This window comes from Pyxicephalus adspersus, chromosome 7 (assembly GCF_032062135.1).
Source record: "Pyxicephalus adspersus chromosome 7, UCB_Pads_2.0, whole genome shotgun sequence".
Lineage (NCBI taxonomy): Eukaryota > Metazoa > Chordata > Amphibia > Anura > Pyxicephalidae > Pyxicephalus > Pyxicephalus adspersus.
In genome coordinates, this window is record NC_092864.1 from 40057324 (window position 1) to 40083619 (window position 26296).

Genomic DNA, 26296 nt, shown 5'->3' on the forward strand with positions numbered 1-26296 from the left:
AATTCTGATTGACTGCTTTGAGTTACAGTTCCAATTTTTTTTCCTTTGGTCTCTCTCCTTCGCTTTTTATGAATCAGCTTCATAATAGTAAGCACACATCATGGTAAAGACTCCAGGGGTCTCATCTGTATGTGGGGGTGTGTGTAATTTTTTTCATTCTCACTTTTCTCATTTTCTCGAAGACTTACGTGGGAAGCTTAATGATATAAATGGTTAGAAGTAGTGATTCTCTCCTTTTACTTACAGAAGCATGATTTATATGCACATTGGCATTTTATGTAAGGATACTTGCATGTGAATAATAAATAGCTAATCAAAGTCTCAATAAATTTAAGTAATGTAGCAGATGACTGACAGCATGCTTCTTCCAGCAGAACTATATCATATGTTGGAGATGATAGGATCTCCTCTTGGCTTCAAGTGCTACAGCTTAGGATAAATGGACACTTGTGAGGGCACTTGGCAGGAATACGAGGTAGCTTTGGCATTCATCAACTGCTGACTTTGCATACGTGTCACCTTGTTATTTATTGGGGTCACAGAAACAAAGCAACAAATGACCATTCTAAGGCTCACATATGAAATGTTTTATTATTATTATTATTTTTATTATTAATATTAATAATAATAGTATTGAACTGAACAGATTTATTGTGGGTATGAAAAAACACCAATATTTAACCCACAGTGTGTTTTGTCAGGGACTACAGGTATATGGAAACATGTGGCACTTTACATAAATAAAAGTAATTACTATAGTGAAGAACTACAGCCAGCTATTACAAAATTATTTGGTAAAAGCATTTTCCACCAGTGGAGAATCTTTGAAATACCTTTCAGGTCTTAAGGAACCCCTTCTATAAATACTATATCCACAGATCACAGTATAGAAGTATGGTGGTCATTGGGAATAATGTCTCTTACGTTGCTGGCCAGTGGGAAGGAACCCCTGGCAACCTCTGGAGTAACCCCAGGATTCAACATAACCCTGGTTGAGAAACACTTCCCTAGCTAGTAACATTAAGAATGGTAGAGGCTACCAGGAGTCACACTGCTTTAAATCCTAGGACCGCATCGACACAAATTTGAATCCTCTGGCCGAGAAAACAGCTGCGATATGTGAATTTCACCTATATATCTCATGGATTGGTTAAAGTTAAGTTTATCTCTCATTTAGCAATGTAAACACCAAGAATGAGACTATTGATAATGAGCACCAATCATCCACAGTTTGTAGAAAAAGCAAACCATTGAAGTTCAAGTTAAACACAGGTTGTGACCATAGATGAACCTCATCCCTAACTTTGACTTACCAACACATTTGGGGAAGGTAAAGAAATTTATACCGAAATGGTAAAAAGAGACTTTTATATTGAATATTCTCTACTTTTGTAAAAACTAATCCCCACTTTTATAACATCAAATTTAAAAAAGTGTGATCACATTTGGTACAGTGGTAATCAGTTATCTGATTGCAGTGATGAGAGATGACCAGGAATCCTATTCACTGGAATGAAGTAACTGATCTCCATCTTTTTCAAAGAGGACCGATCACTTTCATAGTGGCCATCTATACTATTTTTTAAAAATGGTAATCATATAACAAGTGGCGATCAGGGTATTTGAAATAAAAGACACTGATCTCCATTGGTGCCTGTGGTGTTCCCCATTATTTAAAGGAGACCTAAGCTCAAAAGGTTTACCTTTCATAAAAGGGTTGATTAAAAAAGAATGCAGCACCTCCCCTTTCTGTCTTGAGCGCAGTGGTAATCAAGAATGAATGGGAGCACAAAGCCTCCTGGGATACCTACGTCACGCATCCCTCTTGGCTGCTCCTTCTGCGCATGAACTAATTTTGCCATTCTCGTGCATGCGCAGTAAGATCGCCAGTCTTTTTCCCCATCTATGTCTTCTGATCTGATGCCTGTGCAGTGGGAGATTGGGTGACGTAGCAAGAAGAACTTGGAAGAAGAGAGAAGAAATTGTTGTTGCCCAGCACTTCCTCTGCGCTGGGCCGAAGACAGATACTGGGACGACGTGGGACCCAAACGAAAAAATCTCCCAACGGATCTGCGGGATTAAAGGTAGTTGTAGTTTTTTTATTTTGAGTTTGGATCTGCTTTAAGTAGCAAAAGCTATTTAGCAATATGCAAAGTGGCATAAATGGTCAGAACAATTTTAACTGCTAGTAAAAAGCAGCGATCTGGCAATCTTTTATAAAAACAATGATGTCAAGCTGCTTGCCACTTTTATGAATGAGGCAAACACAAATTTCAATTTTTACAAAATATTGCAAAATTCTTTTTAATATAAAGGGACCTTATAGCATGATGACAGGTCGCCCCTTTAGAAATCATTCCCTTAGTAAAGGGAGGATGCACAAGAGTAAAAGCCGCTTTCCACAATTCAGTCTGTACCAGGTGTCAAAGAGTAAGGTAGAGTTACCTTATATAACCAACTTATTATAAAACTGAAATAACAAGGTAGTAGACCGCAGCTGTACTGATCATCACTTGCACGCTCTTCTCTGCCCTTCATTATCACTAAGTGCTCTCCAGCCACTGTGTCACCGACATGTATCACTTCATGTTCCCGGAAAGGTTACACTGATTAAAACTGACTGACTGCCTCTGAAAAGTTTGTAAAAGTCACTTTTTTAGGTTTGTAAGATTTTCCTTCTCTCTGCTGTGATTGTAGCATGGCTTCATTGTACAAAAAATGAAAAGCAAATGAACTATCTAATGTCAAAAGACCTAAAATAATTTTAGCACATTTCATGACTATTTATTTATGGTTAATGTCAAACCCTAGGCACACAATAAGAACTCCAATGAATGCATTTATGCATTTATTAGAAAATCATTACTTTTATATAACTAAAATATATAATTATAGATAACTAAATGTAACTCTAATGCTGTCATGCAGAGAATGCAGAATGATGCAGAAATGTGCCCATTTCAGTGTGTTTCTGTAATATTACTGTCCATTTACGGGCTGGGTACAGAAAGGGGACCTAATTGTGTTGACTGAATAGAAATTCCATCCTTTATATGAGTTAATGAAAACTGATTTGTGAGTAGAGTTAATTTATCCTCATTATGGAATGTTCACCAGATTTTAGGATATTATATAATCTGAAAGCAGCATATTTCTTAGAATGTATTTGTTTTCACTTTCAAAGGTGAATTTCATTTTTTTAAAACCAGACCTCTAGGTAATGTGCAGGGCAAATTCAGCTGGCATTCACTAGAAAGTTAGGAATCCAGTGTGAGAGTTGGTACAGATCACTGTAATGTAGAATATATGATACAGAGTGTGGTTTATACTTTCATACATGTGAGTACATATTGTTACAATTGATTTTTCAACATGTGCAATGGTTTTACATGTAAACTGACATTTTTATGTGGATTGGGTACCTTGGTGGATAAAGAATGAGCAACATTCAAGATCCTCAAACCTAATGAGTTTGATCACACTGATATACAGTATAGGTCTAATACAGAGGGTGAGTGCTTTTCTTTAAAGTGGAACTAAACCCAGTGTATACTCTTAGGTACTCGTGTACCTTCTTCTACTCCCCATTGCAATCTTCAACCATCGTGCTTGGCTGGGCCATGATGGCCTATAATTCATCCAGTCCCAGCACCTGCAGGGATAACCGAGATGTGCCGAAATGTCCTGGCAACCAAGGATGTAGTAAACAAGCAAATTTTGATAGATGAGATAGCGATCAGGCAGGTAAAAATGCTTATTGCAGAGGAGACATATAGACACCTGTCTCTTTTTTTCCTGATGCCAAATTTTAAAGTGGAGATGAAATGAGTTGTTAATGTTAATGTTGAAACCTTAGTGTAAGTTCTTGAGTAGATTATTCAAATCATCAATTAGTAATAAACTTGCCCTAAAAATTCTGATTGGTGGCTGTAGGAAAATTGCTGCAGTTCAAAGTAAGAACACACTGTTATATAACAATACATTGGTGTACTGCCAGATGTTGTATAACAATTTGTGATGAGTGGATAAGAAAACATCATTACATAATTATGTATGTAATACAGGTCAGATGGATATATTTGGTTTATAAAGTAAATCTATCTGTTAGTCATTATATGAGTCAGAATCAGTTTTCTCAGAGGCACAAGCCATCTAATTATATATGAGTTATGTGTCTAAGATCTAAATATGATCCTTGGAGCCCTCTTTCTCGGTGGATAGGATTTAACATATTAGCCTTTGTTACAATCATAGCAATCATATTTCTCCCCATCCACCTAGGGAAATGTTTGTAAATTGTAATGAATTATGTGCCCAGCGGAGTCATTGAATGCCAGAAGAGTGTTGGAAAAACTCTATACATGTTCCGGTTTAGTAACCATCAAATTCAAAATAAAAGCAACATAGCTAAATATTCACAGATAGGTCCATTATTAAAAAAGTAAATCCAGGGAAACGGATGAGAAACCTTAAAAACTTGATTGATCCTTACCAAGTAGATACTCCCTGGATCAACATCTTACAGCGGTATTTGCTAAAAATATAATTATTTAGTTATAATTGTGCATTTCAGAACAAATGCAGCTATTTATAAAGCAATCACTCGAATGGCTAGTTTGTGTACAAGGTATTCTTCATTTTATTAAAATACAAAACAAACAAACAAGTAAATGGTACATCAAATGCTTGTAATTCATAGCTGGTATGAATTTAATGAAATGTGATAACAATCAATATCAATTAAAAAAAACAATAGGAGAAAATCACATTGAGCTTTGGATGAGCTAGTAAAAGGAATGACATCTCTTTAACATGGCTCTGCAGGTGAAAGTTATACACAAATGCTTAAAAATCTTAAAGGTATTGATTAAAAGTGTCTTATACCACCTGGTGAAAATGTTTCTCTATGCTCCATTCATTACTGACTATGTCTGAAGGCCAATGAACTTAGAACTTAAATTAATTAGCCAACAGCCAATCTGAACTTCCATCCTCCCTTTCATCAAAGATGGGGTCATCTAGTACCTAGTCCATGTTATATAGCCAGTACAGAAAAGAACCATAGACTGTTTAAGGAAATGTAACTATACCACCGCTGTTTCTTATGCATTTTTTTCACTGTAGCAAACTTAGCATTGGATATATATTTGTATCTATATTTAGATACAAGTCATCTTTACTGTGCAAAGGTCTCATACAATAAATCAAACAAAACCTTGTAATTACTATTCAACTACAATATATATTTGCTTCTTCTTTCCTGGTCCTTTCCAGCTGTTCACACACCTACACATTTAGCTGTGTGTTTTCCTATTTTATTAAAGGTTTTTTTCCTATTTAACCCCTGATAATTACCTTGTTATCCCTAACTGGTTCTAATTAATTCCCATCTCTCTCTTATCTGTGTATAGATTTTGTATATAGGGGCACATTATAATGAGAAAATTCAAAGACACACCATAAATAACATATTTTATACTTTTAAACAAACCTTTTTTTCTAAACAAAGTTGTCCAATTATATTTATTGTATAAAAATTTTTCTGCAGATGATACTTCTGTGATATGCATTAACTAAAAAAGAGTACCATTTCACCACCTTTCACTAAAACAACAGCGTGTTTCTATATTATTACTCTCTTTTATTATGATAACCTTTTGATATTTTATTCATGACTTTATTACATTTTTGCTTCTTTTAGTTTTTTTAATTTTTGCTGTTGGGGGAGAAGTTAAATCTGCAGGATTTTTCTGTGTAATACATTTGAATACATGCTTCTTGCTTTTTGAGTCCCACCTGCACTTTTCCATCTAAGAAAGCTATAAATTATGCTTTTGTTTCAATAGGTCAGCCTACCCAAACTTAGTTTTCTAGTTCTGACTGGGTGCTGCTGAGCTTTGTAGCTTTTTATATCTCTTGGGTAAACAAGAGACATTTTCCCCTGGGTTGGTTATTTCTTCTTATATGTTATTTAATTATGTGTAATGTATGTGTAATGCACATAAAAAAAATGAAAGAGAGAATGTGTGTCACAATGGCTTCAGGAGTTGAATTGACTTGGGAACTTGGGTTCAAAAATACACCATCTTGACATTTACTCAAAATCAAAACACAAAACTCTACTTTTGGTAAATGATGCCACAAATGATCTTTCTGAATAAATCTGTAACCAGCAACTTTTTCCATAAACAAGCCAAAAACTACACTGTGATTTTCATGTATATGTACAGATCTCATTTAATATGACTGTAGTAAGAGGTTAGTAATTGGGATGTAAAGAATGATTTAAAAAAAAAATGAATAGTGTATATTGGTACGTTCGCATCTCAAAATCTATAAGTAAACCATTTCTAAAGGTAAGAGTTCATCCATTATCAATAATATACTCAAGGAGTATGAATCTGATTCGTGGTTAAGTAAAATTTTAATACCTACAAGCATGCTATATAACATCTTGGGATAAGTCCCTAGTAAAATATAAAAAGTTTATCATAATGAAAGAAAGTAATAATATATAACTATAGAATAATACAGTTTATATAGGCATATTTGACTTTTAAGTTTTTGTTTATTATGTAGGTATATTTGTTAGTCATTGTATGAGTAAGAATCAACTTTTCCAAAAATCTTTCCAAGACAACTGCTTCAATTGTAGAGTAATAAAACCTGTCAACTAGACGGATTATTTTTCAGTTTCAAATCAGTTTTGTTTAATGTGTTATTCTGCAACAGAATTCTAATGAGTTTTGACAGTTACTGCATGGCTAAGGGAGACATAAATAGTGCTGCTTCGCCCCAAGGAAAGGGGTTCTCTGTAGTCCATGGTAGCTTTGTGTTACGGTATGAAACATCATAGGAAATTGATCTGGACAATAAGCCTTCTGGTTCTCACTGTCCTTATAACACTTCTACACAATTGCTATAAAAATTAGACTTTCGGGCTATATTATTAAAGCTCTCAAAGAATGGAGAAGATAGACTATCATGGGAGAACAAGGGTGATCCAGCAAATCTGGAATGGATCTGGTCCAGAATTGAAAATATTTGCCAACCAAGAACAAATGATTTTTAAGAAATCCATTCCAGGTTGCTGGGTCACCTAGGTTCTCCATTTATTGATTATCTTCTCCAGTCTTAGAGAGATATAATAAATCAGGCCCATTGTTTCTACACACTAGAGAGCAACCCATGAAATCACATTACACATCCGCACATTACACATTTGCATCCATTCAGGATTTTGTCAAAACAAGATATCCATTACTCCTCAAGCATTTTTACTCTACAAACTCCAGAAACTTCAGAAATGTTGTATTTATGCAATTTGTGGTGCCAACTGTTGTCCTTCTAATATAGGACTTGCACCATAGAAGAAGGATCACTTATGAAGTAGGATGTGGGGGTAAATCATATACAAAGGACAATCATAAAAGGACTAAATGGGCTGTCCAATTAATTTAAACGTTGAATTCACAAGAAATCAAATGCATAGAATTGCCCATAGAAGAAGTGATTTTCTCTCTGCTAAAGTAGTTACCCTTCAAGGTCTTCTTATCATTTTAGGTGGTAAACATTACAACTTTCACATAATTTATGAAGTAATGATCTCAATATATATATATATCTTTTGTTAATTTCTAGCTGTGATTTCAAGAAACCAAGAAGGGCCAGGCGAGTTGGGAAAAGCTGTACTAATCCCCAAAGATGATCAAGAGAAAATGAAAGAACTGTTCAAAATCAACCAGTTTAACCTCATGGCTAGTGATCTGATCGCATTAAACAGAAGTCTGCCAGATGTGAGATTGGAGGGGTAAGTTTAACTAAGTAAGTTCTAATGCTGCTCCTAACTGCTATCTGTTGTCTGTCTTGTGATTTTGGGACATTTTTTGTCTGGTATTGTGTATATTTTTTATATATCCATGTATGTCCATAATTTTGAAGAATTGGGCTACTGGAAGATCAAGAAACATTGGAGGGATCTGGTCAACATCTGAATCGCTATCTTTCATCGTGTGTTTATATTTTTATAATTCAGAGAATATCTTAGTATGTGTTTTACTTGCAGTCCTCTAAAATGAAAGGTCCAGTTACACAGTGTGGGTCCTTACTAAATCACTCATGACATGCACCTAAAAAGTTACCTAACCTAGTATTCTTCTGACAACACCTAGGCAAGGATCACATTGCCATAATTCCTGTAAGGGGTCTTGTAAATACAGAACAGCTTGTGACTGTTTCTGCAATGGACTGGAATGATGTATTGCAGGATCACCAGAACACTTCCCGGAACCATGGGGGTATGGGACTGAAATGAGGTAAGTATAAAGTTTTATTACATTTACACCTTCTAACAGAAGGGATTTTCAGAGGACTGCACATATTTTTACATTAAACTAGTGTTTTTAATGTGAAGTAACCCTTCAGGGGTCTTCAAGATACCCCCGATATATTTGCTTATCCACAATTTGCAGTACATTAGTGTGGTGGTCATTGGGAAGTTATCCTCTTACATTGCTGGCCAGTGGGAAGAATGCCATCTTTACAGATAGCCAAAATGATCATTGGGGTCACCTAAAATGACCTGAGAGGCACAAATTGTTCATTGCAAATAGAACTGTTAGCAACCTCTGGAGGAACCCTGGTTAGGAAGCACTGCATTAGATTATTGGATGCCATGAGTGGCAATTGGTTTTAAGGTTTATGGAGCTTAGTTTGCAAGTTGGTACAGAAGTCATGATAATAAATACAGTGGAGTCTCGGGATTTAGGGACTCCCCAAGTGCATGGAAAACAAATCAAGGAATAACAATTGTCATGTAGACATCACACAGTTACTCATTTGATAGATTTGGCTATTTGACCACCTCAGAATCTTTCATGAAGTTAAGGATTTACAGGAACCCAATACATTATTCAGCTTGTCCACATGGTACCCAGAAATTAAAAGCTCAACTAAATTTTGGAATCTGCTCTTTATTACTACAAGAGTTTTATGTACACTGGTCCTTTAAAAATAAGCTTTGGATCAAGATTGCCCTGAGCAAATGTACAGCAAACTATTTTAAACTACCAAGCAAACCTAATAGCATGTTACTCTGGCTCGTGGCAACGGCCGCCTCCGCATTTCATATTTCTTCTCCATCGTGTTTATTCTATATGATGGATGGCTGTATATTGTTTCTCAGGTATGCCAGTATACATTATAAACTAAAACCTTTACTCTTAATCTTAATTAGACGTAAATAGCTTCCACATTCATTTAACAAGCGTGGAGGATAATATAGCAAGAGTTGTTTATTTGGCAGCAGCTGCATATAGTTCAGATGTTGGAGGAGGTTGGTTAACTAATGTAAGTATCCCCTAAAGACAGGATGTTTAAAAATAGACAGCTTGGTTCTGGCCATACGCCTGAAGTGAACTGTATACAATAAAAAATAATGAATCTATTTCGGCAGAATGCCAGTTAGGCTCCATCAAGCAATACGAGAGAGATTCATGAAAGTTGGAGGAGATGAAGGAGATGTGTCTGTTGCTTTGGGCAACACGTCTTTTATTTACTCTTGTTCCTTTAAAAGGAATATTTTATCTTTATTTTACTCTTTATTTTTTTTTAGGTATGCACATAAAAGTGACCAACTTGATGTAAATTGTATTATCATTGTGTGTTGTTCGGAAAACCTTGTGTCTATAAATTGCTTCTAGTTAAATCTAAATGGGGGCAATTATATTTTTCTAATATACACTCAGGCTCAAATTACAGGTCGAATTTACCTTGGGTAGGTAGCATGTAACAAACTCATTCGAATTTTGCTGTGTTCCCTGCCCCATTGTTTCAATGCTAGATCCTTATTTATAGATCATTGAGTTCGCCACTTTCAACATTAGCTGGATACCATTTTCCACTTGTCAAGGAGTTCAACAATTCCCTACCCTGTCTAAAGCAATAAAACATTGGCTATGTTTTTTTTTTGAAGGTTGCATTGCTCTGGGATTTGCAAAGGGTCCTATTTAGGCATTAAAAACTAAAGATCTGCTTTTAAAAATGAGCAATCAGGCAAGTCATTTTTGCAGAAAGGTACAGGCAATGGGCCTAATTTATCAATTTCATTTTAAGTAATAACCAGTGGAAGGGTTAATCACAGATGATATTGTGCACAGATTTTTTTATTACCTTCAAAATAAAGAATATTGCACAAACTTCTGCTGCAAAAGTCCAATAGCTACACATTTCTGATTGTCTTACAGTCTTAGGGAAAAGATTGTGTTCCAGCTAGATGCTTTGATACAGCAAAATTTGATGCAGAGAAAAATCAGATTTATGCAAATAATATACAAATGTTATACAAATTGCAGAGACTGGAAACTGAGCCAATAAAATGCTACACTTGAAGAGTCTGATTGGCTCAGTTTCAAGTAATTTGAGGAGAAAATGCTGGAAGTGATTATACCAAGGATAATACCTGGATGGGTCATATAAATAACCTATGAATAATAAATTGAAATGGAATAGAGCCCAGGCTGTGGTGTATACCAGCTTTTTTGCATACTGCAATAAGGAATCAAATTCGTTCAATGGAGGAATTTTCAATCGAAGCTAATATTTTCCTGAAGAAGCGGACTATGTTTCGAGAAACGCGTTGAACTGTTATAAGCCTATCTGTAACAACCACAGAATAATTATTTGAGCATATATCTGTTTTTATATTTTTATTGATTTATTAAATATTTGTATCAATAGGAAATGCATATTGGACTGTGAATGAATGCATGCCTTTAAAGTCCCAAGGTTATTGACCCTGTTAAAAACAATTGTTTCTTGATGAATCAGTTTCAAGTCAGTTCATTTTGCAATAAGTTTGCATCTAATTTGCACCTTTTTCTGGATCTCACTGACCATCTCTAGTTGCAAACAGGGATGTGAATATTTGTAAATGCAGATTATTTTCAGAGGGATGCAGGCCCAGCTTTTTTTAGGCTACTGTACAATATTGGTGATCCATGGAATGGTTATTAATGCAAAGCACTTTCCATATTTTATTTTTCATCAAAGCCTGACATGTTTTTACATAAAATACCTGGATTCACCATATATTATCACTTAGAAAAAAACTTTTGTTCCTTATATACTATTTTAATCTTCTCCATCAGTTTTAGATTCAAACACACTTCTATTTCTCCAAAACATACAGCCTAACCCAACCACATGTCATGATATGCACAATTTGTTTTTTTTTAACAAAAGTCAACTAAAAGCCCTCCTCTCCTTTTTTAACAAACCTTCTGCTGCTGTTAGATGTTTATGTGTTCAGAAAGCAGTGAAATATGATTATTATAGAATAGAAAAATGTGTGTATGTTGTGTGCTCTGTGATTGACATCCTGGGTTCACCTAGTCAATGCTTCACCAAAGACAAGATGTCAGTGCCTAACAGGGAAGTAACTGGGGTCTTGGGCTATAGACCAATTCAGAGATTTTGTTTGCTTTTTATACACCAGTAAGTTGTTTCTTAGCTGAATAGTTCATATCTGGCAGTAGTTTCTGCAAACATTGGCAAGGAAAGATTTACTTTAAATGAAACTGTTAAATTTTGCATCGCATTGTAACATAAATAAATCAAAACACATCAATTTGAAGTTAAAAGGATAAAGCATTGAGAGGCTGCAGATGAAAAAGCCTCCTGTTTCTGTTTTTGTTGTGTGGAGGTGATTTATGTGAAAGGATTAATACAAAAGTCTGATGTCCCATCCTCTATTGTTAGGGAGAACTCCTGTTAAAGTAAGGGATTCCCCCACATGGTCTGTACTGCAGCAAAGTTGTCAATCTCACCATCTGCTTTAAAGAAAACCTTGTTATTGGCTCTGCTCTGAAAATACTAGTTGACAGGTTATCCTACTGGAGATCTAATGTAAACCATTGACTGTGCCTTGGGCAAATTAGTTACCACATACATTCAAGTATAAACTGAAATTTGGAATGACTCAAAATGCCATTAGAGAATTTTTGTTAATACTCAGGTTTTACGCAGGTTATGCCAATGTGATTTTAAATGTTATATTTCTTCACAATAATTTCATTAGCATTTTCTATTCATTAGGTTTGAATGTTATTGGTGATGGCTGCATTTTTGATCTAGGTATATGTTTGGGTCAATTTTCAAAAAAGTACCCCAGACTTTTTTAAGATGAGTCTATATTTGAGTATATATGACATATTACATTCTTGAAGCCAAGCCAGAGCTTCCCTCTTCTTCCTCAGTGACAGTAATAGGTTATATTTCCTTTGAAATGAGAAGTGCTCTTGTGTAATAATATTGAAAAGCTGCTCAATTTTTTAATACTGGGAGTGCAGGCTGCACTATGCTGAACCCCCAGAGGGCTTATCAATGAAAGCCCAAGCTCCAAGGATATGGGTCAAATGGTGTTGAGTCTTCTCCAGATTTATGGTGAGGATTGCCCTAGTCCAAGGTAGCATAGGTTCAGCTTTTGTAAGCAGTAAGTACCTTTTGAAACAAATCCTTACCTACTTCTGCAGCGACTCTGTGTTAACATTGGAGTTGACAAGGCTGAAACACTGTTGGAGAGAGAAACTTGTCAGCTGAACTGCCTGAAGAATGACTCAAATTACTTCAGTGCTTATATTCTAAACACTGAGCGTATCTCTCTCCACATTTCCTGCAGATACACAGGTTAGTGGGGCCATGTTTTAAATCCCATACCACTGGTATGAATGTTTAGATACCTAAATCTCTAAAGTCATTGAAGTATCTGAACATTTTCCTATTTGTAGAAAATCAATGTTGTTTTTTTTAAATCAATATGTAGTTATAGAGGGGGCATTTGGAGTTCTAAATGGACGGACTGTCTGATACCCCCTGGTGCATTGCGATGAATGCTGCAGGTCCAGAGCCCTCATGCAGCGGCACACATTATCTGCCCCTGATCAGTCTGATGTACAAGTGATTGGTTGTTTAGGTGTACATAAGTTTGTAATTTATCAATTATTGTCTATCTGATATCTGTGATGATTTTGATGCTAGCATAAATCCTTGAAAACAGAATTATGAGGGGACTGGTATCTTACTACAAGATCTATTGCCCTTGTCTAACAGACTAAATTATACTTTCAGAGATAGATTAGATATGGCATCTTTCTTTGCACACTTGTTTGATTTAATTGGCTTTAATTTGTATTCTTAACGTGATGAAGATTTATAATCAAATTTTATCTACCAAAGAAGCCAGAGCTACAGATCAAATGGAGACGGTTAACCACCCTCCATTTCTAATGGCTAACTTTCATGTTTTAAATGGAAAATACACCATGAAACTGTCTTGGAAGGGCCTTGGAAGTTCCTATTATAAATGGGATATCTTACATAATCTTGGTAGTTATATAACGCCATCTACACACTGCTTGATACACTACTTTCATTAAATTGAACTTAGCAGCTGCATAGATGGCTTATGGATTTCCATCCATGTTAGACAGCCTTTTTCATAAAAAGAGAATTGAGGCAGAATATGGAGGAATGCAGAAGAGCCTTCTTTAGCAAAAGCTTAAAGGCATATTTCATTTTTAGCTTCCACTTCTTAATTTAATAGCTGCAATCCAGTGTGCGAGGAAAGCGGCTGGCTGGCTGTAAATATTTATAATTAGGATATACTAATGGATTTCCTAGATTAGTAGGAATTATCCATAAGAAATCATTTATAAAGCATTTTAGCGGATGTGAGAAATGAAAAACTTCTCAATTTTAAAGCATTTCCGTGCAGACTGCTCGTGAATTGCATACATTATGAAACAGAGCAAAATTTGCTTCCGTTGTAAACTTTATGACATGTTTAAAGAAGGTCTCCAGTAAATGTAACCAAAATTTTAATTTGGCCCATATATTTATTTATAATGAGTATTAGGAAATTTAAAGGAAAGCTACAGTCCTATTTAGTTTATCATGTTTATGAGCTGCTTGCTGTTTTACATTTTGATTATGGTTGATTGATATGCAAATGCCAGCTCTTATGTTCATCCATATATCAGGGAATGCAATTAGCATTCCTTGCTATATGGAGAGCCTGTTGTTTCCATCAAGCCAGACCATGGGGTTGATTTACTAAAGCGGAAGTGTTTGTTCACTTAGCAAGTTGATGACTTAAATTGTGTGTGTGCAAAATGAAAATGAACATGTGCAATACATCTCTTGAAATCATGCATATGAGTTTTATCCCTTTAAAATGTTGCATATGCAAAAAAAAACTGTTGGTTATGGCAGATATACAGTAAGCTCCTAACTTCATGTCATGAACTGGCAACACTGTATCTGTTGCACATAAATCCCAACCAGTGTTGTCACTTCTCAGAAATGCCATGCCAAGTTTCCTCCTGCTGGCCTATTCAGTATATTCCCACCCCAATGTTTTCCTGTTGCCGTGAATATACAAAATTTTATTGCAGAAAAAAATATTACTGCCTATATTCCCAAAAGTCTGCCTATACTATCTGTAAAAATGAAGGGCTCCTGGGAGATGCAGTTCTGGGGCTTATAATGGACCTAATTTATTAAACCTCCCCAAGACTAGAGACAATAGACTATCATGGGAGAACCTGGGTGATCTAACAATCCTAGAATAGATTTCTTACAGATCTTTTGCCAATATTTGGCAAATGTTTTCATTCTTTGACCAGATCCACTTTAGGTTTGCTATATCACCCAGGTTCTCCCATGATAGTCCTTCCAAATTTCTGTGGCAAGAATTAGGTATACCAATCATTCAAATCCTCGCATTTGCTAAATTAAAGGAAACAGAACCTGAGTACTTGTTACATGCATGTAGCATTTCATTCCTTTTTGGATAGGGAGGTAGAGTGTTAGAATCGCAATTCTATTTGTATAGTTGTCCCTACTAGCAATAATTACTCTCTCTTTATGGCAATTATTAAGGTGGTAAAATAAAACATTTTATATTGTCATTAGAGCAGAAATAAGGGGGAAATCTTCTGGTGACAACTGTCTTTTGCTCAGTTCACATTATTGAAAAATCCAAGATAGATAACCCCTTTTTATTAATGATAAGTATGTTTGCCAACCCTTAGAAAGCAATATGTGTATCAAAAGTAAGTCTGGATTTAAGTTACAGATGAGTACAATTCACATTAGCATAATAAATGGAACATTTGACATTCCAGGGTGCTTACTGGCAACCGCTAACCACGTGGGTTTGGAAACAGAGGGTAACTGCAAGTTTTTTCAGGCATTTGAAAACATCTGTGCATGGTTCACAAGCAGCTGCAAACACCTAGCAAAGTGTACGGCTCTGGGCCAGCACCAGTATTCACCAGATGCCAGTTCCCAATCTAACACTGCAGCCTTTGCCTATAGCAAGCCTTGCTCAGCCTCAGGAGACGGGTTGTGTTTCCCAAAACACGGTTGCCCTAGGACCCAGGAGCCCACAGATAAAGCAAATCCAGAATACTAAGCCAGAGGTCATACACAGGTGATCAGTCCACCAGACGGAGTACCCAAGGGAAAACACAAAGCAGAGTCGGGGTCACAGCCAAAAGGTTGGTCCAGGCAGCTTACAACCCAGGAGTCAGGAACAATCAAAGTCAGCAACAGTAAATAAAAAGAATTTATACACTAGGAGCAAGCCAGCCCGGCTGCTCACTGGTAGCAGAGAGGCTATAAAACACCAACAGCCAATGGCAGTGCAGGACTGAGATCAGAAACTACTCTTTAGCCTCAGCACAACTCTCAATACCCTTCACCTGCACACAGTCCCAGAGCAGGGGATGCTGAAAGACCATTCACAGCTAAAGGGAAGCCGAGGTTGCCGAGACTGCAGAGCAGAGGACTGATAGCTATTTGCCTGATCTCCCCTGCTGCTGCTAGTGACACCATTGAAGAGAATAAACAGGGCACGCTGGCCTGTGGTTGCCTACAGCACAGAATTGCCAGCTAGATACTTGCCGGCTAGACACACATGGGACATTTTTTTCACTTTTTTTATTTATCCATTAAAACAAAAACTTACAAACACCTAAAACAATTGCATAAGTTGCAAAGTAAATAGCAAAGTACTTATGAGTTTGAATGAGAGGTTTTGAAGTCAAGTCAATGGAGTTTTCTGGGCAGTGACTCCCAAAATGTGCTATCCAGAAAAAAGGACTAAAAACAGAGTAATCCATCCAAATGTTAACTGCCTGCAAAAAAAAAAAAAAAAAATACAAACAAAGCCATAGATGGATTTATTTTACATTTGGAAGATTTGTACTTACTTTTGTTGTGTCTAAAGCACATAAAGTGAAGGAAAATGGGAAAGAGACACCAAAAAACTGACAGTGTTTACGTTTTATACAAGTAACCAACCAATGCTGGATAAAAGGGATCTACCATGTTCCTAAAGCAATTACCTGGGAACAAAAAAATGCAAATTGATAGTGGTAACCCCATTTTAATAATACGGTGTGGCAGAATTATAGGATTTATTACTCTTCTGGAATATCCATAAATAGCCAAAACTACATTTTGTGACCAGGTTTTCCCTTAGGGGCATAGTAGACCCCTTCACCCACCAATGATTGCTTTCTTGTATATACTTTCTTGTAACTGTCAAAAAATGCAGCCACGATAACCCTTTTGCTGCTATGGGTCTACATTTTTGCTCAAGACACACATATAAACAAAACAAAAATCTCTTTGGGTGTTTTTCTGGGTGCATGCTGGTTTTCATCTATGCTAATTGGCCATCATGGGAGGACATATTTCCTGCATAGTGTAAATATTTCATGCTGGCACCCGACATTTGCTAAAACTGAGTTGCACATGTACATCTACCTGTACAGTGTTAAGGAGATTGCGAGAAGGATGGTAAGATTGCAGAACAGACATAGTATAACATTACTGTATTATAATACTTTTTTGCTCACAATTTATGTTTTAATGTCAAATTTCTGCTTTGAAGCAATTCTCTACCTTTCTAGAAAGTTTTATGGTTATGGCAAGACAAAAATACCAGTGTTGAAACTTACATTCATTATTCATCTTTATGCTTTACACAACAGCTCAGAGATGTAAAACACACTGACATCTGTCCATGCAAATATTTTAAAAGCACCTGTAGAAGTCTATGGACACAGATTGTTTGGCATTGAGCAAAATGTGTATATTTTATACTGGATGCAATATCCTTCAACAGCCTTTCAATATGTATAACCTAAAAATCTGCAGCAAATGATATGTAAGCAGTGACTGTATGTAGCTGAAGTGTTCCTTTAAAGCTTGAAGAAATCTAATAATTTCCTAAAGTATGCCGAAAATAAGGAATTTACTATGAATTTATTAGATTTCTAAAAATGTGCAATTAGGGCATCATGTGCAAATGTATTCAGGAGAAAATTGTTTGCATGCTGTACTGCAGGGAGGATTTCTGTAATCTGTGTTAGAGCATCAGTCCTTACTACTGTCATCTGACCTGCTGTGTTAGAGCAGCCTGGGGCTGCTAAGTGAGGGAGTGGGGTGAATGGTGGACATGAACAAGAGATAGGGAAGCAGGAGGCAGAAGGTTATGAGAGGAGGGTTAGGATAGGTTGAAGTTAGGAGGTCAGGGATAGGTTAGAAGTTTGGAAAAGGGGTGGAGGGGTTAGGTTTTAAAAAGGGGAGGAAGGAGGAAGTAGGGGAATTTAAGGAAGAAACGGCAGCAAGTTTCTCTCCCACCCGCCCAAAAAATTTCACCTAGGGTGGCGATTGGGGTCCTCAGAGGGCATCTGTAAAAAAGTTGTGTTGTGTCTTGGTTGGGGGGAAATGGAAAAGGGAAATAGAATGAAGGGGAGGGGAGAAGGTAGAAAGGACGAGTGGGTAAGTATGGGTAAATAGGTTGGCAAGCATCCCAGCTACCTGGGTTAAGACACAGAGCTCTCTGTTTAGTAACACTTGCTCTCTTTAGCAGACAGTCTGCAGAATAATGCAAGGAAAACATTTTTGGTCTGGGCCTGGAGGTCTTTTAACAAACACAAATACAGGTCATGCATTAATCTCCTGCTATTTCTCTGTACCTTGATTTAATTTTCATTTCTTATATAAATTTATTTAAAGCTTCAATCAGAAGTATTTAAACTGTTTTCATTATTTGGTGCATGACTTCTAAGTAAGTGCTATGTCTACCACATAGCAGAGTTGAAGGTTGGTTTAGAAAGATAGTAGACTTCCCGGAGATTTACACTTTTTGATTGGTATTGTGAGTTTGCTGAGGGTTTTTCTGTTAGATAACAAATGATGCACATAATCTTTAGTGTCTCTCAATGGTAATACATCATCCTGCAAAGTGAATGCAGATTTAGAACTTCAAGGTTAGTCTAGCATGAAATTGACTTCCTTTGCTTTTGCCTTTGCCTTGTGCTGATAACTTGTGGAATGCCCAAGAAATGATTAGTGTAGTCTGCGACTTTACAACCTGCTAAATAGGAGATGAGTAGAGAACAACACTGAAATGAATTGAAGCCCATTCACCTCTCCTGCAGCTTCTGTATCTGATAGAGGTTTGTGTTTGTGTAGAGGAGCCCGGTGTCCTGCCTGACACCGTCTGAATACCAATAGTAAGCGAAAGCTTTGTGCACTAGCCTGATCCATGTAACTGCCAGTAAATATGTTTTGCATACAAACCTGCACTGCTGAATAGAAGGTATTAAGGCTAAATATGAAAGTTAAAGAGTCAGTCCATCCTTAGTTAATTTTTGATACTGAACATGTTAACGTGTATGTATGCCAAGACTTTTTTATTTTTACTTCGGAAAATGTAGGCAACGTTAAAAGCCCTGTATATAGTTACATAGTTAGGTTGAACAAAGAAATAAGTCCATCATGTTCAACCACTAGGGAAATAAACATATTTCAGATAAAACCCTATATACAAGCAAAAAAAAAACCCTTATAACGCATGGTTCAATTTGCTCCAACAGGGGGAAAAAAATCCTTCCTGATCCCATGGGGCAATTGGATTAATTTCTAGATCAGCAGTCTCTGTTGTCTTTACTTTAAAACCTTAATACCCAGTTATATTCAGTGCTGTACACATGCTTATTTTGATCTGTATCTTGTTGGAAAGATCTCCCTGCATTTCTGCTTCAAAGATGCAAGAAAGTGAAAATTAGTAAGTGAATGGAATACCCCTCCTAAACTTTTATGACCGTTTCTTGGTCTACAACTTTGAAATTTAGAAACTCTGATCTGTCTTGTGATACTGGTCATCAGAACAAGGAATCAAAATATTAGAGGGTCTAATCCCAATTCTAAAAACAAAGTTTGGGCTATACATACTACAAAAAACTCTGATATTTATGTTTTATATTCCCAGGATTCTGCTGATAAAATCAGTATCCTTGGTTTCCAAACCCAGGCTTTTATGGTGAGACCCTACTAACCCTTTAAGCTAAATGAAGGACTTCTAGTTTGGTTTATATTTCATGGCCTTAAAATTGGATTGGAACACCTAATGTTATACCTGGAGCCTGATGTAACATTAAGACATTAAACTGATCAATAACTGAGATAACTGTGATTGATTTGCTGTTTCCTACTGCTAATAGAATCTCCAGCAACCCTAAGTTTCCATGGAGCCCTGGTAGAAAAAGGCTGGATTAGCTTCTCAAGACAAGTGTAACCTTTTCTTGCTTTTGTGTAAAGGGCTAGTCCACCATAAGTTACATTTCAGTTAAAAATAGATGACGGGTGAATAATCTGAAATGGAGAAAAGGAAACGAGGAAAGCTGGGGTTTGAAGGCAAATTTAATGAATTGTATTCCGAGTAGGTTACATTTACATTCATATAACATACAAACAAAACATATTCATGACATAAAAAAGGAGGAGTGTTTGGAACTAGCGTTCTAGACAGTGGTGATCCCTAACTAGGAACACTGTGAAATGATTAGAGATATGGTATGGCATCCCAACACATTTCGTCTATATTGGCTTTATCAGAGGACTTAATATTTGCTGAAAGTAACTGCATTTAAAAATGACATACAGATAGATAAATAAATAAATAAATACATTATCAGATACAGAATTATTCATTATGCTATAATTAACATGTTTCTTTGTGTCTAAAGGTGCGTACACACTTCCAATTTTTATCGTTCCAATCGAACGACGAACGATCGATTGGGCAAAAAATCGTTCGTAAAAAAGTAACCAACGACGCCGACGAACGAGGAAAGTCGCTGGAAACGAACGACCGGACCGACGGATCGGATTGGGCGACGATCGTTGAACATCGTTCGTGTGTACGGTCGTTCGTTGATCGTCCATGTTCAGAGCATGCGTGATGAACGAACGTCCGTTCACTTTCCTGTCGTGCACATAGTTCCTCTATCGCTCAAACGATCGTATCTATTGTGTGTACAATATCTACGAACGATCGTGTCGTTAACTCTATGTGCAGGATCGGTGCTATACTATCGTTCATATATATCGTGCATGAACGTTCGTCGTTCGTTTTCCAACGATAATAATTGGAAGTGTGTATGTAGCTTAATTGTTAATATATGACTAGAGATGTCGATAATAATCTAGTTGTGATGAACTACATAATGAGTTGATATATCAGAAACAGGTAGGATATGGACAAGATCAATTAGTATAGAGAATTATATTAGTGGTATTAGGTGTTTGGTTTGAAACATATAATGTAAAAAGGTATGTGTGAAGAGATATTATGGTATAATAGTGTTAAACTGAGCATTAAATGAGATGTATTAGTGTTTGACAATATGTATATCAGCCAACAAGAGTCAAAAACCAAAGGTAAAAAATAGGTATTATCTAAAGGCATCATAGCAATCAAGGTGTATTGCATGTTGCAATAAGGTAATAGTACAAAATTCACATGCGTGTAAAGGGCTAGTCCACCAAAAGTTAAATTTCAGTTAAAAATAGATGATGGTTGAATAATCTGAAATCTTTGTATAATGCTTGGATGACACCTAAAGAAATCTCCCTGTTATAGTCAACTGCCCTATTCCATCTTAACTTGGAGGTTTTGGGTATTTCTGACAATGATGGGGTGTTTTGACTTTTCTGGCACTTTTACATAATGTACGAATTATTTAAAGTGCATGGGCTGTGTTTAAAGACCCAGATAATTTAATTAAACCTTAGCATTGAACTAAAGGAGGATGCCTGCAAAAAAGCTTAGGACTTTAAGCACAAGATCTATAGACCTTATGATATGGCCCCCCTAGAAAGTGTACACATATATTAGGATGTTGGGTGGAATTTTAAATATTGGCACCACTGGTGTGATTCCCCTTGGATCTGTTGCATTTAAAGATGACGATAGACTTTAGCTTTTAATATTGAGCAGATATTATGTTAAACATGATTCATCTCATCTGTCCTGAGGAAGCTTATGTAAAACATGTCAAATATTGTATGAGATTATATGTACAGCAAATTTCAAGTACAAATGTGTGAAACATCTTTCATTTTATGAAAGTTTTTTTAACACATTTTTACATAACAAAACTAGAGATACAGTACAATGTGCATATTAACAGTCATAGCACAATACAAAACATACAAAAGTAAAATTTCAAGTGCAACTTCAAACAAAAAAAAGGAAACAATAACAATACAAATACATTAGAAGAAGACAGGAGGGGGAAAAAGGATAAGTCTAGGAAGACATCGTATAAAACACCTCGTATAAAAAAAAAAACAGGTAAAACATAGTCCATACCTAGAGGGCTGTCACATTAACTGCACATTTGGGAGAGAATACTGCTGCCAGGGTTCCCAAATAGCAGAAAAAAATTCCTGTGAGTCATTCAGGACACTGGAAAATTTTTCATTAAGAAATGTGTTGTCTATGCGTTTTGAAACTTCAAAAAATGGGATAGCTTGAGCTTTCCAGTGTGTCCCTATGGTTTGTTTTGCTGCAATCAATATATGTACACATAATTGGAATTGGACATTGGGAAGGTTAGAAGGTTTAAATTGCAGGAGGGCTGGGTCCTTACCCACCTGTTTTGAAAAAACAGTATGCAGCAAGCGAAACACTCTGCTCCAGAATCTAATAACAGAAGGACAAGGCCACCAAATATGGGAGTCCATGCCTCACACCGGACAGCCAGATATCGTGGGGGAAATATGTTTCATTTTGGATGGTACCATGTACCAGCGCATCATAACTTTGAATGCAGATTACATGGTTAGTACATTTGTCGAGCATTTAGCCATTTTCGCCCAAGTATTGAACCATTCTTCATTTGCTCTAATCACACCTAAATCTCTTTCCCACTGTAACTTGTAAGAATGCATCAATGCCCGGTGACTTCGGTAAGTTAAGCATACAATAGAGATATCAGTTGTGGGCATAGATGTGTTCTATAACATATATGTTTAAACATAGTCAATTTGACCGGTAAGTCTCTCCCTGTAGTTAGAGAATCAAGCCAATGTTTCAATTGCAGATAGAGAAAAATCTCAGTACTCGGGGCTTGATGTGCCGCACAAATCTCCTCCCAGCTGAGAATAGAACATCTCCTTAGGAGAGAGAAAACTGTTCCATAATTATGGGCTATCCATCAATTAAAGGCTTCAGGGGATTCCAGACCAAGCTGAAAGAGAGGGTTTCTTTGGATTGGGAAAAGTGGGAGATGCAGGGACATAAAACCTGCTGAATACCTGATATCATCCCATACTTTGAGAGTTTGTCTTAAATGAACACTTTTAGATTTAGGGCGTTGCTTGTGGGGGAGCCAAGGTAAAGAACATGTATCTAAAGGAAAGGCTAAATCTCTTTCCAATTAAACCCAAGATGGGGCTTTAGGGCCAGCAAATAGGGAGGTCAGCGGAGCTAATTAATGTGTGATACATCTTTTAATCAGTAACTTTAAAGTTCTTTAGTATTGGTCCTCTATGTTATGTGAAGAAATGGTGAAATTGGCACTAAATAACACAAACTGATCAATAGTTTATCAACAATAAATGTTATATTCCTATTAAACAAATCCAACATGGAAAGTGAGTCCATATAATTACTGTCTTGGTATCATTTTCTTTGTGAATTGTAGTCTTTATGTGTCTGTAGCTGATTTGCATAAAATTACCCATCTCTTTGATTGTTAGCTCTTCTGGGCAGGGTCCTCTCCTCCTCCAGGGTCACTGTATCTTTCTGTCTTTTGCAACCCTATTTAATGTACAACGCTGTGTAATATGTTGGCGCCAAATTCATACTGTTTATTATTATTTTTATTATTATTAATAATAATGATAATAATATTAATAATAATAATTATATTATTATTATTATTAATAATAATAATAATAATAATAATATTATTATTATTAATAATAATAATAATAATCCCCCAGCCCAGTCCTCTTCAAAGGTATTAACATGGCACTATTATAAAAATCTTCAAATTATAAATTATATGACAAAATGGTTTTGTGTACAAACCTGTGTGTTTTTTTTTTTTTCCTAATAGAAGTTTTCCTTTAAAATTGGACTATCTTTTTTGCAGAACACACTTGTTACAGATCCCTTGGCAGCCTCTGATAGCCAGTTTGGCTTCAACTATAAGCATGCAACAGGTGCATTTTAATTGAAAAATATAATTGTTCTTCCAGACTTTAGTAAGTAAAACACATTAATAGGCTGAGCCTTTAATTAGTAAACCATGAGCAGATATAAAAAAATGTTGTATCATCATCATACTAATGACAGAAGCATCTCTCGGCAGCCACTGTGAATTTAAAATGGCAAATTAATGTTTATGAGCATGGCCTTTGTTTAGGCAACACGCACAGCCCTTCGGATAAGATGCAGATGACATCTAATAAGAACATTTAAGATATATTCTATAATTAGCAGGAGGATAGATTGGGTTGATTTGAGTTCATGCATTCTGAATGGGCAATTATTTTTGTTTTTTATTTTCAGTGTGCATCATTGCAGTTTGGCAATCTTTATTTGGATTTGTTTTTCATAGGCTTTTGTAAATTGTACCAAATCGTGTCATTTTGGGTGCCTGGGTAAAGTGATCCTGTCCACATATCAAAATCATGTATGCTAAAAGAAGAGAGAATTTACCTTTTCAACCTCATGTGTCTGCCCTTGCCCACTGCAAGTCATCAACAGTCAGATGGGTCACTTACCTATCTTCCCAGCCTCATGCAGTGGTTTCTTCTGGGAGTTTGTACATCTTATAGCAGTGTTTCCAAACCAGGGTTCTGTGGAACCCTGAGGCTACACCAGAGGTTGCTAGTGGTTCCTTGAGTCATGAGTAGTTTGGACCTCCCAGGTCAGTTTAACTATTACCAGTGATGTTTTTTGCTGGTATACTGCTGTTGCTGTACTGGAGAAATTCTTACCACTGGCCAGCAATGTAAGAGGCATTCTTCCCAATGACCACCACAGTAATGTACTGTCAGCGGTTAGATATAGTAATTATAGAAGGGGTTCCCTAAGACCTGAAAGTTTTTTTAAGGGTTCCCCTTGTTAAATAGGTAGAAAGATTGTCCTATATTGATGTACAAGCTGTTAGAAGAAGCAGGAGTGGGGGAGCAGGTGTTTAACACACATGGAAGTAAGTGGAATACTTGTTGTAGACTGTGACTGGAGCAGCAGAAGTTTTTTTTAAAAAGCTAAGCTTAGCTAAGCTAAGAAAGCCCCTTCTTTTGCAGGTCTGATTTTTAATACATATCACCATGTAAGCATGTGATGACCAATTTAAGGCTAAATTTTACATTATTTAGCAACTTGAAGTGAGATAACAATTTTTAATCATCGAAAAGTAGTCACTCAAAAGTAACAGCAACACTTAGATAAAACTTTTTCTGTAGCATAGGCACAAAGGGCACTACATGGACATTTTTTTCTGAATGCCTGATCATCACAGCTATTTGAGCTTACTGGGAATTCCACTCCAAAACCATGGGCATTGATTAAGAATTTGATACCCTTTTGTGCAGTTATACCAGAATCCAAAGAGGGCTTTACTACAAGATTTTCAAATGTGTCTGTAGGAGTTTGTGTATATTAAGCCAGGTGAGCATTTGCTAATGTTGGACAAAATTACCTGGCTTGCAATTGTTCCAGTAGTCTTCAGTAATCAGTGTTCTGTGAAGGCCACTGTTCCCGCAAACAAAACTGATTAAACCATGTTTTTAAGGAGCTGGATTTGTGCTCTGGGGTGCACTCATGCTGGAACAGAAGACAAACCTTCCCTAAACTGTTGCCACAAAGTGGAAGTACACAATTGTTTTAATTTTTTTTGGATGCTGTAGCTTTAAAAATGGAAACACCTGAACCTGTGTGCTGCAAAGGTTTGACGAAAAATCATAAATTACTACGTAGTGTAACCCACAACCACCGATCAGGATATCTTGAGTTCAAAACAGTACAACGTTATAACTGACTACTAAACCTTTCTGCGCCTTTATATTGCTTTTTGTATAATTATCAAAAGTCTTCAGACATAATTGAAAATTACAGGTCAAAAAGACTTCTTAAGATTATCTTAAAGTAAGTAAAGTAAGTATTACTTAAATGACACCTGTAACAATCTGTAAGACTTATTGCATCCAAATCGTTGCAAACAACCTCTTTACGATATAAATGTTTGCATTCTGAACAATAACGGGGAATTCAGAAGCACTTCTTTGAGCATCAAAGCCCATCAATAGGCAAGTGTACATTTTTCAGTAGGCTCCTTTCCCTTGTCCAAAAGATCCAGATTCAATTCCAATAGGAAATGCTGATGAAGAAATATTTTAATATTAATGGGGACATTAATTTTGGTTATGTGCAGACCAGTGGTAGACATAGCCAATAGTGGGCATTTGTAATAAATTAACATAGGGCCTCCGGCTGAATGACTATGGCCCCTGTGAGTATTGGCTACAGTGGGGTTCAAGGCCCTCAGCAGTACATTTGGTACCCTTTTACAGACAGAAGCTACATCTCCTCCTCCTGACTTTTTTAACCTTGACAACCAGTTTGATTGCCAACAACACCTTCTGTCCTGCACAGCTGAAATATCCCAGTTTGTATATTTGTTTCCCTCTCTTCAGTTTGTAAGTGCCATCGGGTTGAGTGCTCCGAAGTGATCTCAGGAAGCGTGCTTGTATATATTCCAGTCATTTATGAAACAGATATGCAGAATGAATTAATGATGTGAAAACAAGACATTGTTTTCACAAATTCTCCAGCCCAGAGGCCATAACATGTAGCGTTCTCCATTACAGGAGAGAGATGGAGTCCAGAGAAAGGCTACGATAGGTCAGATATTTCTCTGAT

At 36.4% G+C, this 26296-nt stretch overlaps 1 protein-coding gene across 5 annotated transcripts in view; it reads left to right on the forward strand.

Annotated features, from left to right (window-relative positions):
• Positions 1-26296, forward strand: part of GALNT13 (polypeptide N-acetylgalactosaminyltransferase 13) — a 198016-nt gene that overhangs the window by 74287 nt on the left and 97433 nt on the right. For all 5 annotated transcript variants that reach the window (XM_072418163.1, XM_072418162.1, XM_072418166.1 and 2 more), the window contains exon 2: positions 7642-7810. In XM_072418163.1, the coding sequence (XP_072274264.1) occupies positions 7642-7810 (169 nt within the window). The remainder of the gene's footprint in view (positions 1-7641; positions 7811-26296) is intronic.